Source organism: Gallus gallus, chromosome 2 (assembly GCF_016699485.2).
Source record: "Gallus gallus isolate bGalGal1 chromosome 2, bGalGal1.mat.broiler.GRCg7b, whole genome shotgun sequence".
Lineage (NCBI taxonomy): Eukaryota > Metazoa > Chordata > Aves > Galliformes > Phasianidae > Gallus > Gallus gallus.
The window spans coordinates 88,157,372-88,173,831 of record NC_052533.1 but is presented as its reverse complement, the minus strand read 5'-3'; the positions used below and the strand labels follow the sequence as shown (position 1 = coordinate 88,173,831).

General features: G+C 39.9%; 2 protein-coding genes across 10 annotated transcripts in view; one reads left to right on the top strand and one right to left on the bottom strand.

Moving 5' to 3' along the window:
- Positions 1–308: 308 nt before the first annotated feature.
- FAM206A (family with sequence similarity 206 member A) lies at positions 309–10,886 on the top strand. 6 transcript variants are annotated; one of them, XM_040684377.2, is made up of 6 exons: positions 309–383; positions 462–513; positions 738–958; positions 1,822–1,898; positions 1,971–2,040; positions 8,463–10,886. In XM_040684377.2, exons 1-6 carry the CDS (start codon positions 330–332, stop codon positions 8,478–8,480), a joined length of 492 nt encoding a protein of 163 aa, XP_040540311.2. In that variant the 5' UTR covers positions 309–329; the 3' UTR covers positions 8,481–10,886. The 6 variants fall into 6 exon arrangements, with proteins under 6 accessions (XP_040540311.2, NP_001383586.1, NP_001383584.1 ...); NM_001396657.1 differs by having other exon boundaries at positions 309–387; positions 829–958; positions 8,463–8,638; NM_001396655.1 differs by lacking the exon at positions 8,463–10,886 and adding an exon at positions 2,109–2,414.
- Positions 2,193–16,460, bottom strand: part of CTNNAL1 (catenin alpha like 1) — a 58,710-nt gene continuing 44,442 nt past the window's right edge. For all 4 annotated transcript variants that reach the window (XM_046929825.1, XM_003640772.6, XM_046929826.1 and 1 more), the window contains 8 exons: positions 10,994–11,031; positions 8,952–9,002; positions 8,697–8,851; positions 7,279–7,327; positions 6,007–6,063; positions 5,751–5,870; positions 3,698–3,781; positions 2,193–3,596 (listed from right to left, as the gene is read on the bottom strand). In XM_046929825.1, coding sequence (XP_046785781.1) covers positions 3,435–3,596; positions 3,698–3,781; positions 5,751–5,870; positions 6,007–6,063; positions 7,279–7,327; positions 8,697–8,851; positions 8,952–9,002; positions 10,994–11,031 — 716 coding nt within the window. In that variant the 3' untranslated portion in view covers positions 2,193–3,434. The remainder of the gene's footprint in view (positions 3,597–3,697; positions 3,782–5,750; positions 5,871–6,006; positions 6,064–7,278; positions 7,328–8,696; positions 8,852–8,951; positions 9,003–10,993; positions 11,032–16,460) is intronic.

The following is a 16,460-nucleotide window of genomic DNA, read 5'->3' as shown; positions in this document are numbered from 1 at the left end:
TCTTTTATTTTACAGCCATTCCCCCTTCTCCTGTCACTATCAGGCTTACTACATAGTCTATTTCCCTCATGTTTATAAGCTCCCTTGCAGCAGCAAAAGGCTGTGCCTTCCTCTGCACCCGCTCCAGCAGCTCCTTCTCGTGCTGGGGGCGTGGACGCAGTACTGTAGGCGGGCCCTCACAGTGTTTGTTCTTTCTTCCACTTTTCCCCCACTTAGGCGAGCGCTTTTAAATACGCGCGATGGCGCCGTGCATCCACCACAGGGCGCCGCTCCGCAGGGCGGGAGCCGCCCGCGGGGCGGGGCTACGCGTGCGCCGTGCGGGCGGCAGCATGGCGGCGGCCGAGGCGTTGGGCGCGGCGCGGTACTTCACGCGCTGGTACAAGGCAGGTGCGGCGCGGCCGGGCGGGCGGGATGGAGCGTGCCGGGGCGTCACCCTCACCCGTGTTTGTGGCCTCTCGCAGACGTCAAGGGGCGGCCGTGCGAGGACTTCTGCGTGCTGCAGCACTCCAACAGGCGAGTTGGCCGACGGGGCGCGGGGTGTCGTTCCCCCGGGCCCGGTGCCCTCTGGCGGCATCGCGCGGCCGGGGCGGCCTCGGGGCCATCGGTTCGCATTGTGCCCGCGCTGTCCTCACAGCTCTGCGCGTCGAGCGGCGGTGTGAGGGGGTGGGGGTGACGCCGGGCCCGATGCCCGCAGCTGAAGCCTGGTTGTGGGTATTTCTCTACTTAAAATGCTACAGGTACGGGCAGAGACTGCGCTGGAGCTGCTTTGAGCACTCAGGGGCATGGCTTTGCACCACTACGGCACGGTAACTGTCAGTCTTGTTGCAGAATCTGCGTCATCACGTTGGCAGAAGCCCACCCTCTTCTTCAGCCCGGAAAAACAATTACAAGCATTAATTACCAAATCAGTCCCAACTGTAGCAGGCTTCAGAATAAGGTCTCTGGGAAGTCCAAAAGGGTATGTACATGAAGCTTTCTGATTTGGTTAGCTCTCATCTGTATCTCTCAGTGCCTGGGACACTCTGTCCTTCCCAGGACTGGTTTAGGTTGGATATCAGGAAACACTTCTTTACAGGAAGGTTTATTAAGCACTGGAATAGGCTCCGCAGGGAGGTGGTTGAGTCACATCCCTGGATGTGTTTAAAAGCCATTTGGATGTGGTGCTCAGGGCCATGATTTAGTGGAGGGTTGTCAGAGTTAGGGCAGTATGGTTGGGTTGAGGTTGGACTTGATGATCTTTAAGGTCTTTTTCAACCTGAGCAATTCTGGAGCACAGGCCTTATGAAGAGAGGCTGAAGGAGCTGGGATTGTTCAGTTTAGAGAAGAGGAGGCTCAGGGGAGACCTTATTGCTCTCTATAACCACCTGAAGGGAGGTTGTAGTGAGCTGGGGGTCAGCCTCTTCTCTCAGGTGACTAGTGATAGGACTAGAGGGAATGGCTTCAAGCTGCGCCAGGGAAGATTCAGGCTGAACGTTAGGAAATACTACTTCTCTGAAAGGGTGGTCAGGCACTGGAATGGGCTGCCCAGAGAGGTGGTGGAGTCACCAACCCTGGTGGTGTTCAAAGAGCGTTTGGATGTTGTGTTGAGGGACATGGTTTAGCGGGAACCATTGGTGATGGGTGAATGGTTGGACTGGATGATCCTGTGGGTCTTTTCCAACCTTAGCAATTCTATGATAACCATGGAACCCATAATGACCTGGAGCTGTCACACCTCCTTACTTTGTTCTGTAACTTACCAACTCGTGTTGTTGCTGATGTTTATGAAACTGTAAGAAGAGCTGGATAATAGAAACATGTATGTATTTTTTTCACACGCAGGGAGCTCAGTTTTTAACAGAACTTGCCCCGCTCTGCAGGATAGCCTCCTCAGATGGAGAAGAATATACCATTTACAGGTAAGGATTTGTACACCCCCACCCCCATCCTGACATATCATGCACTTTTACTGAGTCTGAGTGCTTCTGCAGTTGTATACGAGGGCGACTGATAGAAGTGAATGAAAACATTCTTAGCAATCCAGCACTTCTGCAAGAAAAGGTAAGAAGCCTTTTAGCTTTTAGCCTTTATTTTACTACTTCAGTGCTAACATCATTCCTCCATTTTAGCCATCAACTGAGGGATACATTGCAGTGGTTCTACCCAAATTTGAAGAGAGCAAGAGCGTAACACAGGGGCTTCTGACACCAGAGGAATACAAGGAAGTTTTATTGAAACGTCAGAATTCTTCTTCAGGAAGTTAATTATACAGGCTGCAGCTGTGCTTGATGCTAAATATGCTCCTTGTGCATTGTAACATTCATGGCATTGAAAGGTGGGGGTGTCTGCTTATAAAAGTGGAACTTCACATATTTGTTTTATTCTTGTATGAAACAGGCAAAATAGTTTGTATATTAAAATCTGTTTTCTCTCACAGTCGTAGTACTACAAATTTTTACATAAGCACAGATCAATTTTGGAGAGTGGGACCTCTTTGCTCCTGGCTCAATGCAAAGTGTGCACAGAGAAAAAGCACAATTGAGCTGTTGGGTAATTTAGCCAAACTAATAAACATGGGGTTTCACAAAGGTGAAATGAAAACAAAATGCAATAGGAGCCTGCCTACGATGAACAGATAACCTTGAAAACAAGCATTTCACACCAGGTTACATTTCCTAGCATCCTGAAATCAAGTAATGCCCTTTTCACAGAAGTTTCTCATAATCAGTATCTATTTACTTCAGTTTAAAATGCTGTAATGTAAAGTCTACATGTAATACTTCAGTGGTTCTACATGCAATTCAAATTCTGCTCAGTAAAGTTTAATATAAAGGAAGCAACAACTGCCATCTGCAGATAGAGACAGTGAAGGAGAAAGTGTTTGAGTCGAGAGCGTTAATCACTTAGAAGTATGCTTTGGAAATATGAATAATGTCAACAAAACTAAGATTCAGTGGCAAGCTCTCACAAGAGTGTTTTTCCCTAGAACTCAACTTCATTGTAGGTATAACTCTAAATTTAATTTCAGTGCTTTAGGCCACAGCGTTTCAGACTACGTTCCTGAATGGGCTTTATAAATCCATAGACTGAAATGGGCCAGAGAGGAGTTCACAAACATCAGCAGTAGTGTTACGTAGAGCACAGGGTTCTTTATGTGAAAGGTCTGTTAGCAGCATCTTTGGGTTGAAACATCCACTAAGACATTCGTAAGCATTAATTACAAAACCAGTATCAATAGTGAGCGTAGGAAATTCATTCACATTATGAAAACACGTGATGATTACACTAGTTGGTGCTGTCATTGTTAAGTAACGGGACATCTATTAGATGTGACAAAGGTCAACAGGTTTAATTCACATTAACCTGGTTTGACTTTCCACAAATGAAAGCAAAATTGAAACTTCAGCAAGTGTTATTTTCTCTAATAGAGCTTCTGCAATTTCTAAGTGCTGTCATTACTTGCTCTCTAAAAATGTCATTTTAGTTAGGTGATTTTCCAAAGACTTGATACCAAACATCTCCACTCTCCTTTCTGGAGTGTGTGCATTTGTACCAGTTCGTGTTCTGCCTTCTCTCCATGGGGGAGCAGGTTTGAGATAGCCGTTCCCTGCTTTATTCTGTGTACAAAAGACAACATATTGTAAAAAGCAAGCAAACATGCACAAAAACAAACAAAAAATCCCAAGTTTAAAATACTGCAGACGGACCAAGTACTCACCTTTCTCATTAATCTGCTGCAAATTGGAAGAAGTTGACATAACAGAGTCATCACATTCCTTGTTTTCTGAATGCATGCATCAACCTATGCAAGACAATTACAGTTGAGTAAGACCACCGATTGCTTCTGTTAGGCAACATGAAAATCTGTTTTGAGCTTGAAATGCATACAAAGGACAAACAAATCCAGTCTTTTCTAATCTGAAGGTTTTGCCCAGCCTGTTCAACTTCCTGTAGCGTTCATAATAAAGGAGTATCCCTTCTGCTAAACCAAGGCAGTGGCTGTGAAGGAGAAGAGAATGATGCACATCCCAGGAGAGGGAGCTAAAAATAATTTAAAAGAGTAATATATGTGTCTCAGAAGTGAGCTCTCACTATTTAAGTGTGCATCATCACAATTCTTCATGCCTTACTTTGATATGAGTTACGTTAAAACTACTCAAGTATTGGAACTTAAGCCTAAAGCACAGCACAGATCATTAAGTTTGGGCTGTACAGAAACATTAATTTAATAGCCTTTAGCACTATGTACCTATAGAGTCTGGAGCTCCCATTTAGTCTAGCTAGAGCATGTGAAAGAAACCAAGCAACAGCCCTCAGGTGCTCAGCTTGGGTTTGATTCCTTCGGATGGTGTAGCTGGTATCGGAACTGAGCTGTCCCTCCTACAAAACGGAAACAGAGCTTACAGAGCTAATGGGAAACCAACACCCAGGTGCACAGAAGGACATACCCTACTGCTCTTCTTAACAAGTTCTGCTATTCACTGCTAACATTTGTAGACCACTGTTATCATGGTAACAGTGCAGTAACTTTTATGGCAGCTACGTCCAAGATGATGTATAACAAATAAGTAATAGAATAAATTGATGGACTCTACCTTTGGAGAAGCAACATGCATTTTAATAACAGCATTCAGGGATTGGAATTTATGTTTATCTAAAGCATCAATTACAAGATAATAACTAATTATGACAACAGTAGTACAAATCACCTTCATTAATATACTTTGAAGCACTGAAGTCTTTTCTTGGCAAGTTACACTTAACTACAGCTTGTATTTCTTCAAATAAAGTTTGTGTTACAGTAAAATAAATACCATCCCTCCCTGAATTGAGAATTCTCAGTTGGACCATGACAGATAGTGGGTAAGTTGAGGAAAACATTGACATAAGTTCCTTGACAAAAGTCCCCAGCAGTAGAAAGTAATATACAGTAATGACATCCCAAAAGACGTCTAGGAGCATCAGTGCCTTGGGAAACATTTCTAACTCAGAACCAAAATGTTAATTTTGGTTATTTTAGAAACAGAAAGGAAAAGATCTTTCCTAAATCCTGTTACATACTGATTCCCCAGCTCACATAATAAGCTACTGGTAGGGAAAAACATTAATATTAATGCTATGTCTGTGGCCAGTAGGCTAATTATGTAAAATACAGATACCCATGCTCCCTAAAGAAAATAGTCATGAAGGCCTGAAAAGTAATGCTACCCAAACTATCCACCTGCATACTTCCATGAATGCTGGGTGCCAGCTTGTCATATTTTGTCTCTCTTCAAACTCTCAGCATGAACAATGGGGTGAGGATAAACTTCCTTGAAGCCCCTCTCTGCTAATGGGAAAAAGGGTCCAGAAAACAATTGCAACGGGGCTGGAGAACGTCCTTTCCTGACACAAAGTTCTGCAGTGAATGGCTGGGGTTACAGCTACCAGTAAGATGAGAGAAAACATCCTCATTAGGAGGAACAGTTCTTACTGTTCTTCCTCTATACTTTGCCCATTCGCTTCTCAAAAGGTGTGAAGAGCAAAAACAGTACTTCAACTTGAAGTAAATTCCCCTTCCTCATAAGGAACAGCAACAACGAAGTATTGCATAGCAGAAAAACATAAATGCTTCCACAACATTATAAAGTTTGTACTACTTAACTTTTACCTCCTATGCCAATCCAAGATGTGAAGCAGATGAACTTCTTGTCAAGACCATAAACTAGTAAGTTACTGTATTTCAAAACCAGTTAGGTTTTATTTTCAGGGATATTTAATTTTTACTTTACCTTTGTAAATGTAGCACTTTTACCCTGAACAGAAGTTTTTGCTGTTATTTGGAGCTGCTTGCATATGGGGATCAGTTTTTCAGCCTCCAACATGAGCAAAGGTTTGTCATCATCATGTACCTGAAATGCATTTTAGGAAGACAAAACCATTCATTGTTACAGACTCCACTACTAAGTTAATGGAGAAAGCAAACAGCTTTTAAGTAGTATCACTGAAGCTGTACGCTGAATGGCTATCCTAGTTGTCGTACATTACCTGTTCAGAAAAGACTTGAAGAGCTGAAGCAAGCTTCATTCCTTCTGTAGCAAAGATCTGAAAGAGAAAAAAAAACATGTAAAAAAATAAAAACAAAGCACCAGAAAAGATGAAGGTCTTTTTCATTTTGTTTCAATAAATAGTTTACAAAAAAGTAAAAGAGTAACAGGAAATATCTGTGATAGCTGCACACATTTGCAATTAACAATTTTGCAGTGACTTTTGAAGTAAAAACTTCAACACTGTAAGTTGTTCTTGTCCCATGGCAAAGTTGAAAGGTTTTCCCTTTACATATGAAGAACCCCCAGCATCCAACTGGCTTTGCATTGGAGCAACTCACAAAAGTTTTGTGGGTAGATGACACCCAGCCATGTTTGTTTACCATCCTGAAAATTGTGACCAGTCCCCTGTTAAATGTACACATATCTTGGTAATGTCACTCTACATTCCCTTGTTTGGTCACTTGTCTTTTAGAATCATAGAATCATTGAATCATTAAGGTTGAAAAAGATGAGATCAAGTCTAACCCTCAACCCACCCCCCGCCATGTTCTTCAGTGGCGCATCCACACGATTCATGAACACCTCCAGGGATGGTAACCCCATCACCTCCCTGGGCAGCTGTGCCACTGCCTCACTGCTCTGAGAAGTTCATCCTAATATCCAGCCTGAACCACCCATGGAACATCTCAAGGCCATTCCCTCTTATTCTATCACTGTTACCTGGGAGAAGAGGCCAACCCGTACCTCACCACAACCTCCGTTCAGGTAATTGTAGAGAGCAATAAGGTCTCCCCTGAGCCTATTCCAAACTGAACAGTCCCAGTTCCCTCAGCTGCTCCTTATGAGACTTGTTTTTCAAAGCCTTCACCAGCTTCATGCCCTATCTATATATTCCTTTTTTTTTTTTTTTTTTTTTTTTTTTTTTTTTAAGATATCTTCCTCCCCTAGGATAGTACCATTGCTCAGACTAGGATGGAGAATTTGTTAACACCGAGAACTGAATTAAGTGACACAGTAAAGAAAGCGATCACATTAAATGTGACTGTATTTCCCACTTGTAAATGAAATCTCAGTTTAAGTAACACTGCCTTAAGTGCCTACAAGAACACTGCAACGTGAGCTTTCAGGAAGTACCACAGTTATGCTGCTTAAAACCTACAGTTGACAATTTCCGATACACTGTATTGATGTATAAAGAATCAAAGAGTTAAATTTGCATTTTGTTCTTCATTCAGAATCCCTAGCTCCTACTTTATTAAAAATGTATTACCTCTGCTTGATGAAATAAATCTTGAGTAGTCTTCAGAAGTCCTTCTCCTCTGTGGGTAGCAATGAAAACAGATTACATGCCACACGGATACTGCAGAATATTTTGCCTGCTACATGCACAATTTATACTCTCCCACACACACAAGGGGAGAGGAGAGGGGGTGACTATACAGACATCTGTAGCACCAGAAGGCAGAACACTATCCCTAAATCCTTATAGAATATTTTGTACTGTATCTATCCTCTTGATAGAGGTTGTCTACCTCTCTTAATATGCCTCACGTAACTGTTAAATAAGTACATGGCATTATAAATGCTAAAAGGACAAAATGCAACACTCAAAGCTCTTTCTTAATATAAACTTGCATGTTGTAGTTGCCATACATTCTCAGCAGCTAGCATTCCAGCACTTTCCTTCCATTCTCTTTGAAAAGAAGTGTACGCTGATACACTCTTTGATGTTTAGGCTCTGAAAGGGAATCTGATTTCATTTATTGATTAGAAAAGAGGCTGCATGCTCCCCTTCCCCCGTGCCAGAAACTAAGCCTCTTTTCTCTTCTTCAGTGAAGCATTTCTGCAACACATAAAAGGATCTGAAAATCACAAGAATAAGAGAGGGTATGCAAGAATCTTAGCAACTACGGAATATGACTAACTACCGAAAGCAGAAAATCTACCAGCAAAGGCAGCAAAGTACTGAATATTCAATTTCTCACAGTTAGCTAAGAACAGCGACTAAGTTGCATTTGAACGGTGACAACATGATGCTTAAGAATGAACACAGAGGGGATAGAGTGAACAGCGGACCACAGGCAGTTAAGTCATAAAGGTAAATAAAACCCAAAGTGCCTTTGCACAGAGCCAAGTTACTCAGTTACTGCTTAAAACGTTTCAACTGAGCACTCCATCCCAGAAATCATAACCTTTGATCTTCTACTTCCTAAATTCTTTGCAGAGACTGACACTGTATAGGCAAATTTCAGAACAACACCTTTTGGCACAGCAAAGATCAATCTCAATCTACAGTAATATACCCATGCACTAATTCCCTTACTTCTGAGAGTATTTATGAACATCCTTATTAAATATATTTCCTGCCTGAAATCTACAATTAGTTGTTCTGCCACAAAACAGACGTTTGGCACTTAAACAGAACCCCCACTAATTTATTGTATTATTGAACAGGTTGGAAATTTCAAGTAATCACAGAACTGTAGAATCACCAAGGTTGGAGAAGACCTCCAAGATCATCCAGTCCAACCACCCATCACATTAAAGTTAAACCATAAGGTTGTAAATTAGAGCTCCTTTCTGACTGCGTCCCAATACTTGTACTCTGAAAATAAAGTTGTCTTATTTCTTATAAACGCTTTTATTTCCCTTCTCCCCACTGAAGCACACCACATACAGCGTCATTACCTGGTGAATAAATACATGGAGTAGGCCATACTTGACATGCCTTGTCCATGTTGCACGATCTCATTCTCTTGGTCCTCCCATTTCTCTGTCTCAGAATCCACATCAGATGTGAGCAGGTGCAGTTCTAATCCAAGTTTTGCAATTTTTGCCTGTTCCTGTAAACGTTAAGAATAATTTTGGCATATGAAAATATGTTCTCCAGGCAGGAGAAAAAAAATAATTGGAAGAACTTTCACTAAAATGATAGCATCTTACCTCAGTATCTAGTTTGACTGGCTTTAGTGTTTTCAGATTTGCATTATGCTTCTGTTTCAAACAAAAAATAATAATTTTTAATAAAAAGAATTGATAGTCATTTTTGCTAGCATATGAAAAGAGATGGCTGTACACTTAAGACTTTGCAGGAGAGTTCTAGCAGTTCACACAAACTTCTTAACAGAAGCTGAGAACCTGTTCTGATTTGGATGTCCTTTTGAAATGGGAAGTGCAGCCAGGGCCCGTACCTCCAGACACAGTCAGGTTTCAAGGAGAAGACCACTTCCACAATTCTCAGGCTTGTGCCTCTCTTCTATTTTCTCATGCAGTACCATTTTTCCCCTTACCCTCAAAATCCCAGGTACTAGTTACTGCTGAACAGTCAATTGAGTACAACCGCACTGATTTTCCCAACAAACACCACACTGCTGTATCAGTGACTTAGGAGTAGCTGAACCTTCCAACCTGAGCTGGGGTACATATAAACGTTGGCATGACAACGTAACTGATCCTTCTGTGTCAGTTTGCTGAAGTAGCTGGAAATGAACACAGAGTCTTTCAATTTTTTTTTTCCCCCTCTTCCATTCTCTTATTTAAGTCTTCAGCTATCCAAAACATGTCTGACTGCAAGCCAAACACTGGCTCAGATTAAATGATAATTAGTGGTACTGACGTGAGCGAAATACCCAATACGACAGAGCTTGCAAACCGCATAACGGATCAACACAGCAATATATCTGATCTGTTGCAAATTAATTTGCATGTTCAGAGAAAGCAGCAGTTTCAGGCTTTTGCTTCACGTGCTGATGCTGTCACTGTGCAAAGACAACAGAAACTAATATGGGAGCCACAGCCTGCACTCAGAAACCACGGTGGAGTACAGGGAAATGAAGAGTATAAAGTTGGTGTCATAGCTTGGAGAGGTTTGTGTGAACCACTAGAGGAGGTTGGAGGACAAGAGTGCAGCATTGGAATCCTTGCCTGAGGATCTAAAGAGAGCTGCTATTAATTAGTGGGAATACTCAGACAAATTAAGCCGTGGAATCCCTGCCAGAGGGAAGTGGGAAACACTACCCACTGTGAGTAGCATAAGAAACACAGCTCCAGGCATGGTCTCTATCTCTGACTTGAGGAATCTAAGCAAAAATGAAATACTGCTTTTATGTTTCTACTGCAGTTTGCTGCTCAGACTTTAGCTGCTACGCCATTTCTTTTCCCCATCCCCACATTTTTAATAGCTCTGGATCATCTCAGTGTCTACCCAGATGTAATTCTGCCAATGTATTAGAACAAATGGGACAAACTGTTCTCATATCAAAGGATTTTGAAGAAAAAAGTGCACAAATCGATACTCCTAATTGTCATTTGGTTCTATCTTAAAGATGTAGTTCAAGAAATGTCAGTTTCAAGGCAGACTCTTGAAGAAAAACACAAAGCCAAGCTAGATTTCTATTTAAATACAGACCTCGGACTACAAGGTATGGCAAAAATTTAAGCTGCTGAGTGAAGGGCATTCAACAAAATGAGCACGTGACTTTCTCTATCTACAAGTAACTAAAGAAGCCTTAGAATGTTTGTCATACTTGTAGATTTCTCCACTCTAGTGTTCACTCACTCTATTTGAATAGAAAAATTGGTTAAAAAAACCCACAAACATTACATGAGCACTTACCACTTGGCTTTCAAACCATGATTTGAAAAATATGCTCATGCATATCTGTTTGTTCAAATAGGTCAGTTCAGACAACAATACAATAAATTTAAAGTACCAGGATTTATCTTATAGTACATTGCAGTGTATTCTCACTGTTTTAGTAGTGACAGTGCATTTATTACACATCGTTGAAGTTAAGCATGTGGTGAAAATGTCACATTAATAAACAGGGATTAAAGCCCACCTATACAGTAAGTGATTAAAGTCTGTGTGATTAGTTACTTCAGCTTTCCATGTGTTTTTATTTAGCCACCAAGTCAAAGTGTTACCGAGGTATTGCTAGTTAACAGCATATAATGTAAATAGAACAGTCTCAAGAGCAACTTACCCCTGGTCTAGGCAGTGAAAGGTAGACACGCTTCTCTCCTAGAAGAACACACACATTTACACCAAAATTCATATGCAGAATTTAATCAGTAGGACTGCATGACTTATTTCAGCCTTCCTCAAGTTGCAGTACTGTATATAAAAGTGAATGACTTACCTGTAACTCTTTGAATACGGTGGAGAAATGCCACTCTATCTTATGCTCCCAGAGAGAGACAAGTCAAGAACCTCTTACTGTTTATATTTTAGCTCTCAGTAACTGGCACTTAAATATCTGAACAGCTTCACTCTTGCAGATTTCTAGTCCCCAGCATGCAATCCTGACTAAAGAAACTTTCTCCAGTGACTGAGCAGCTATCTCTACCTGTGCCAAGTACTGTGGTAGTTCCACGTAAGGCTTTCCTTGGCCTCAGATGGCATAAAAATTGCAGTAGGCAAAGTCACTAAGGAGAGATATCTAAGGTCTGTCTAAAGTAACAGCAATAAAACCCTCACATTATAACGTACTATGTGTATCCCATCTGTACCGTATTTTATAAAGTAAAGAATTCTATTGCATTTTACGCACTTGCTGAATTATTTCTTATATCCCCCAGGTTCTCAGTTATTCTAAGTTCAAGCAAAGGAAACAGAGGAAAATATCCTTCAGGTGTTAACTGAAAACGGATGAAAGTTTATTAGCAGGAGACAGTGCCAGAGCTAGCAGCCTACAATTAAAGCTCCAGTTACCAGGTGTTTAAAATAACTATAGTTACATTTATTCAGATGGATTCAGGAGAGGAAAGCCTGCTAAATAAAAAAAATATATAAAATCCTTAGAGCTAGTGAAAAATAGAAGTTGCTTGAAGAAACAAAGGGCTAAGATAATGGATATCACTAACATGTTTGCATGGAGATAACACAGCCAGACAAGGAATGGACAAGTAACAAATCCCCTATCATTACTATTTCCTCCTCTTGCATCAACTCCTACAGAAATTCCATTCTGAGTCTTCTGAAGACAGTTCTGTTATGCATTCATGACTTTTCAAAGTACGTTCTTTATCTTCTGACACCACAGAGAGATCATGAGCTCCATGTCTGGACAACAGGCTTATTTAAAGCAAATCTCAGTGAATTGACAAGTATCCCTCAATCCACTTGATAAAGTTGGATTCTTCCCTTCTGAGATCACCTCCTCTTTCTTCACTCAGTTTAAAAAAAAAGTGAAAAAAGAGCTATCAGGGCATAAACTGCCTAACTATTTTTCTTGCAGTGCAGTCACTCAGTTTAATTGCCCACACACACAAACACATCACATTTCTCAATAAAGACTGACAAAAGCAATTGATCACATTCTCTGTATCAACACATCAACCAAGGGGGATATAAGAAAGTATGTAAGATTATTCTTTGTTCTTGGAACTTCTTAAGTTTGAACTGCTAGAGCATAAAAAAATATCTCTCTTGTAAAAACCTACAGTGTCCTATTGAAAATAAAGTTCCAAAACCCAGAAAGCTTTGACATGAGATGAATACTGAAAGGAGAGACACCCAAGAGAGGTTAACATACAGAATTATGGCAACCAAATCAAAGAAAGAAGAAAACAGAAATGAGAAACAATGCTTTCCCTCTTCTACCAATTCCCCTCATTTGGTTTTGGGATATTGAACTGTTGACTATATTCAGCAAGAAGATGATCTGACTCTGTTTATTGGAATGTTACTTCTTTTAAACATCCCCCCCCCCGCCCCCCAACAGACCCATAGATATTGTTCTTTTCAGAGCAGACCAACACAAGCCAGAGATAATCCTCCTTCAACAGAAAATAGATCTACATTGGTATAATAAACCAAATTTAATATTTGATTTCCATAACAGAATGCACAATTTTCATGAATTTAATTTCCATATTTTAGAAGTTAGATGTAGACTAAAATATTAAAAGACTCTGCCATGTTATGTTCTTTCTGTGGTTCATTCTTGCCTGCATTTTTTTTTTTTCCCCCCTAAGGTGTTTTCTGGAATGTATAAGAAAATCATTTTTTTACTATTCCTATATACTCCTTACACTCCACTTTCTCATAGTTCTAGTCGCATTTTTCCATCCACAATTTCTAAACCTCAGCTTCTAAATCTTGCTTTTGGCCTCATTTCTCATCTGTAAGGATGGCTATGCCTTTCTAGAACTCTGATGTCCAAACTAAAGTTAGGAACTGCATCCCCTATTCATCAACTATGGCCCTCTCAAACCGCAACGCTCACTTAACTCCTTTTAAATCAAGAGGACAAATCTTCCTTTCTGCCCCCCTCTTTTGTTATCTTTAGAAATCACTCTCACATTTATGGTCAAGTTACAAGGATACAATCAGAGGAGTATCCGCATTATTTTTCAACATATTGAAGCCACACCTAAAGGGCAGGCGGGGGAAGTCAGGTCAGCTCTGGATTAATAAAAGATACTTTCATTGAATAGGTGATTCACCTCCAAGTGCAAGAGCCTCTAATTTAAATGCCTTGTCTAAAACAGTTATCTTGGGCTTTCTGTGTAGTCAGTGGGGAGAAGGCAGCCACCCTCCACAAGCAAAATCAAATCTTCTCTTTTACATAAACTACCTCTACAGGTTCCCATCACCCCCCTTAGCTCATACCAGATACATGACACTTCAAAGACACGCAGTGTGCAGGAATCCTGACCCCTGGATTAAATGGTGGTTTTGGATTAAACAGAATAAATTCATGTCTACCTCACTCTATAGTTCCACATAGTGTAGAGGGAGTTCCAAAACACACATCCGGGATACTAGGCAAGGAATTGCTTAGCAGAAGACAAGTTTATACAATGAAAATCTACTGTAATAATAGAAATGCTTGTTTTATTAGATGTGTCCAGCACATTTAGTTACCATTCAAATTTTGCCTGTTAAACTGTATTCTGTACTCTCTAACAAAACCAAACATTTTGGTGGTACAAAAATACAAGATCTTAAGCAAAGGAGAATAAAATATATACACACACAAACTTCTTACTGTAATTCTATCTTTCCTTACACACAATCACAGTTCTACTACAAATAAAGCACTTTACACAGTAGTCTAAAATAAAACTTTTTACCAACCTCAACATTAAGACAAGTAGCATGAGTTACAAGAAAATAAAACCTTATAAAATACTGTGAAACTCTGCTTCATTTGGAGAGGAGAATGACATTCACAAAACCTTTACAATCTCTTACCAAATAGATATTTTAGTCTAATTTGTTAATTGGGTTACCTGACAAGAGTTACCCTCTTGTCAAAGAGTTACCATCAAGAGAAAATAAGCAAAGAGTAGCGCTCAATAGTGAAGAAAGCTTTGTAGGAGACTGGTGAAAATAGTAGATCAAAGTTACTTCTAAGGAGATGACTGACAGTTAATATGTAACAACCCAGATTCACAGGGAGAGAAGTCCCTTTAGCAGGCTGGGCCATGAAGCAAGAAATATGGAGACAAGGTCTCTTCAGCATCTTTTTGGCAACACAAAATGCAATGTAGCTAAGGCAGTACCAGGTGTACAATGCATGCTCAATATTTTACCAAGGGGGATGTAGGAACACTTCATGCTGAAGGAACGACTGAAGAAACAAGAGACACTGAGACAGACCCATCTGCCTTTGCCTAACAGGAAAAAACTGTCTTCATTGCACTCAGGCCTAGGCACACACTAACAGGCTCAGCAGCACCTACCCATTCTCTTCTCTCTCCTTCAAGCAACAGTATTAGGAAAGCCTTGTGAAATAATGTTCTAAAGAGGCTGGAAAATATCATTTTGTGGAAAACATTTGTTATCTGGTGTCAATAATTACAAGAGAATGGAAAGTTACTAACTACAAGGAGATGCTGGGAATACACTGTGCCACTTCAAGAATTGTTTGTTTTGAAAGCCAAGTGTATGTTTTGCTGTGTCTGCAAGGTTCTTGTCCTAATAATTTAATTACAATAATACTTAAGTGCATACAAACATACATACAGAAAGGTTATCAGTCATTATTGCATGAATATGAAAAAATAACAGAATAATCAGCCCTGCAAATTCCAAATGGATCACAATACATTAACATTAGAGTAATACCATACTTTTATCACAGTATATAAAACATAATATATATTGAGAGAAATAATACATCCTTGGCTCCCAAAACAAAAAAGACACTAGAATTTTAAAGGTCTATCAATAGGATCTCTGATCTAGTAGATTATTACATATCTTATATCACATTCCAGACTAAGGTGGAAGAAAAAGATAACAATGACATATTTCTCAAATTCCCAACAACACGTGCTACCCACAGTTATTGTAAACCCAGTCTGAATCCCATCGCCTTTTTCTTTTACGAGCCTTCAGATTCAGACCCACATTCATCTAGCAACCAGCAGCAACAATGTGAGCTACTCGTGCCCTGCAGTTGCTTGTTCACTGACCTCACAACAAATTGCCAAAGAAGTAGTCTTGTGATCAAGTATAGAAAATTAAGCAGCCAAAATAAACTCTAAAAATGAAGTTTTATGTTAATAACAAGATGAAGTATTATGTCATTGATAAAGTGTCATCTAACCTGAATAAGGATTTACTTTTTCCCTGTATCTCAGGCACAAAAGCCTGAAGTCCCTGTATTTAACTAAATCCAAACTTCTTAACCTGAGTGATTTTCTTAAAAATACAAGACATTCAGAATTGTTGTATTTTACATTCTATCTGTACGCAATTGTACTTTAAAGACTGAAACAAACACACAGCCACAAGATGCATGTCAGGCTACATTAAGGACATCATCTGGAAAAAAAAATATTTTTGATAAAAATAATTTTAAAATGGCTTCCATTTATCAAGAGAAACTACAAGTAAACACACATCTGTTTTGCAAAACTCCACTGTTCCCTTCTACATGTTGTACAAATACCAATAAACTTACCAACCAGAGAAAATATCCCAAGATTGTGCAGAGTCATCAGAGATTCCATCCAGGAGAAAGGACAGCAGTTTAAAAATCAAATAACTACATTCACTACATTATGAAGTAAATACAATGCAAACTGACAGAACAGAACGTATATGTTTATGTATTATCCAGAAAAATAGGAAATGAATTAAATATGTCACACAATTAAGGTGTATCTTGACTGGCATTAACATGCTGTAGTCAAACCATAAGTCTACATCTCTAAGACCTGGACACCACTGGCAAAGAGTTGTGCCGAACATTTTGAGTACTTGGAAAAGTTCAATTTTACAGGAACTAATCACAGTGCAGGAAGTTAAACATACTCATTTTCACACAAACCAGGCCTTCACATTTCTGACTATGTTTTTCTTTGAAAAAAAAAAATCAATTAAGTGCTTTAATTCAACATCTCAAATATCAATGTATTTGAGTATTACCACTTGGATTTCACATTCCTGTACGGGATATGGTACTACTTATTGTGCTCCTCTCTCAAGAAAGCAGT

Excerpts from the sequence above, each read along its gene's own strand:
- FAM206A (XM_046924751.1), top strand. The coding sequence starts at position 412 with ATGGAGCGTGCCGGGGCGTCACCCTCACCCGTGTTTGTGGCCTCTCGC. Across the intron at positions 738-828 it reads CTCTACTTAAAATGCTACAG|AATCTGCGTCATCACGTTGG; the intron begins GTACGGGCAGAG and ends GTCTTGTTGCAG. Across the intron at positions 2,041-2,108 it reads CAGCACTTCTGCAAGAAAAG|CCATCAACTGAGGGATACAT; the intron begins GTAAGAAGCCTT and ends CCTCCATTTTAG.